At 50.4% G+C, this 752-nt stretch overlaps 1 protein-coding gene across 1 annotated transcript; it reads right to left on the bottom strand.

The window, feature by feature from the left end:
- Positions 1–5: 5 nt before the first annotated feature.
- T265_16156 (hypothetical protein) lies at positions 6–623 on the bottom strand (the record flags this gene model as incomplete). The annotated part of the gene is made up of 2 exons (XM_009179698.1): positions 6–176; positions 417–623. Coding segments are annotated over 2 exons (318 nt in total), but the record flags the coding sequence as incomplete, so codon positions are not given.
- Between the last annotated feature and the right edge of the window lie 129 nt (positions 624–752).

The following is a 752-nucleotide window of genomic DNA, read 5'->3' as shown; positions in this document are numbered from 1 at the left end:
GTAACAAACGATCAGCAGTGATTCGGGCTCGATTCGAGTCAGAGATGGGTTTATAGTGTTCGGGTTGAGAAAGGGATTCGGCGTTTTCCTCGGGGCCGAGACAAGCACGCAACGCTTGCAGTATGTGCGGTAATGCGGGCAGGGCTAAGAAGGGTGCGATCTCCGGATCACCGGTGCTGTACGGGATGACAAGGAAAATAGAAAGCCGTTGAGTTTATGCGGATGTTTGAGAGAGGATTACAAGTTCCCAAAAGATTACTCAAAAGTTGAACCAAGTGAGTTCCCAGAGCTGCTACGGAACTAGCGGGGTGCCCAGGATGAGTGTGACCAAGCCACGTACGGACGGGAAAAACCCGTCTAAAATGGACGAGCCGACCAACTATCAACTCTAAACCAGGCAAGCGTTATCAACTCACTTGAGCGTAGTTCCTTCTTCAAAATCCAGAACGCATGTAGGAGTTGTCTCCCAAAGGAAGTGCAGACAAGTCTCCAGAATACCAGCTTCGTGGACGATTTTCTGACGCAGCAATGAGCCATTCCGACTGTGTCGTGGAACGGCTACCATGATCGCGCAGCAGCAATCCAGTAGGGCCGTTTCGTTTCGCGTGAACTGTGCTGTTGGGCTACAAGACGAAGTAAAATGACTGTCATTTAGGACCTTTCGAACATGGCATGGAATCTGCGTGGCTAGACAAAAAACTGTCCAGCTGTAGCACTTTTTCGGTGCTACCTGAAGGAAGCACGAGGTCTGG

Source organism: Opisthorchis viverrini (assembly GCF_000715545.1).
Source record: "Opisthorchis viverrini unplaced genomic scaffold scaffold14918, whole genome shotgun sequence".
NCBI classification, from domain to species: domain Eukaryota; kingdom Metazoa; phylum Platyhelminthes; class Trematoda; order Opisthorchiida; family Opisthorchiidae; genus Opisthorchis; species Opisthorchis viverrini.
This window is presented reverse-complemented; position numbering and strand designations above follow the sequence as displayed.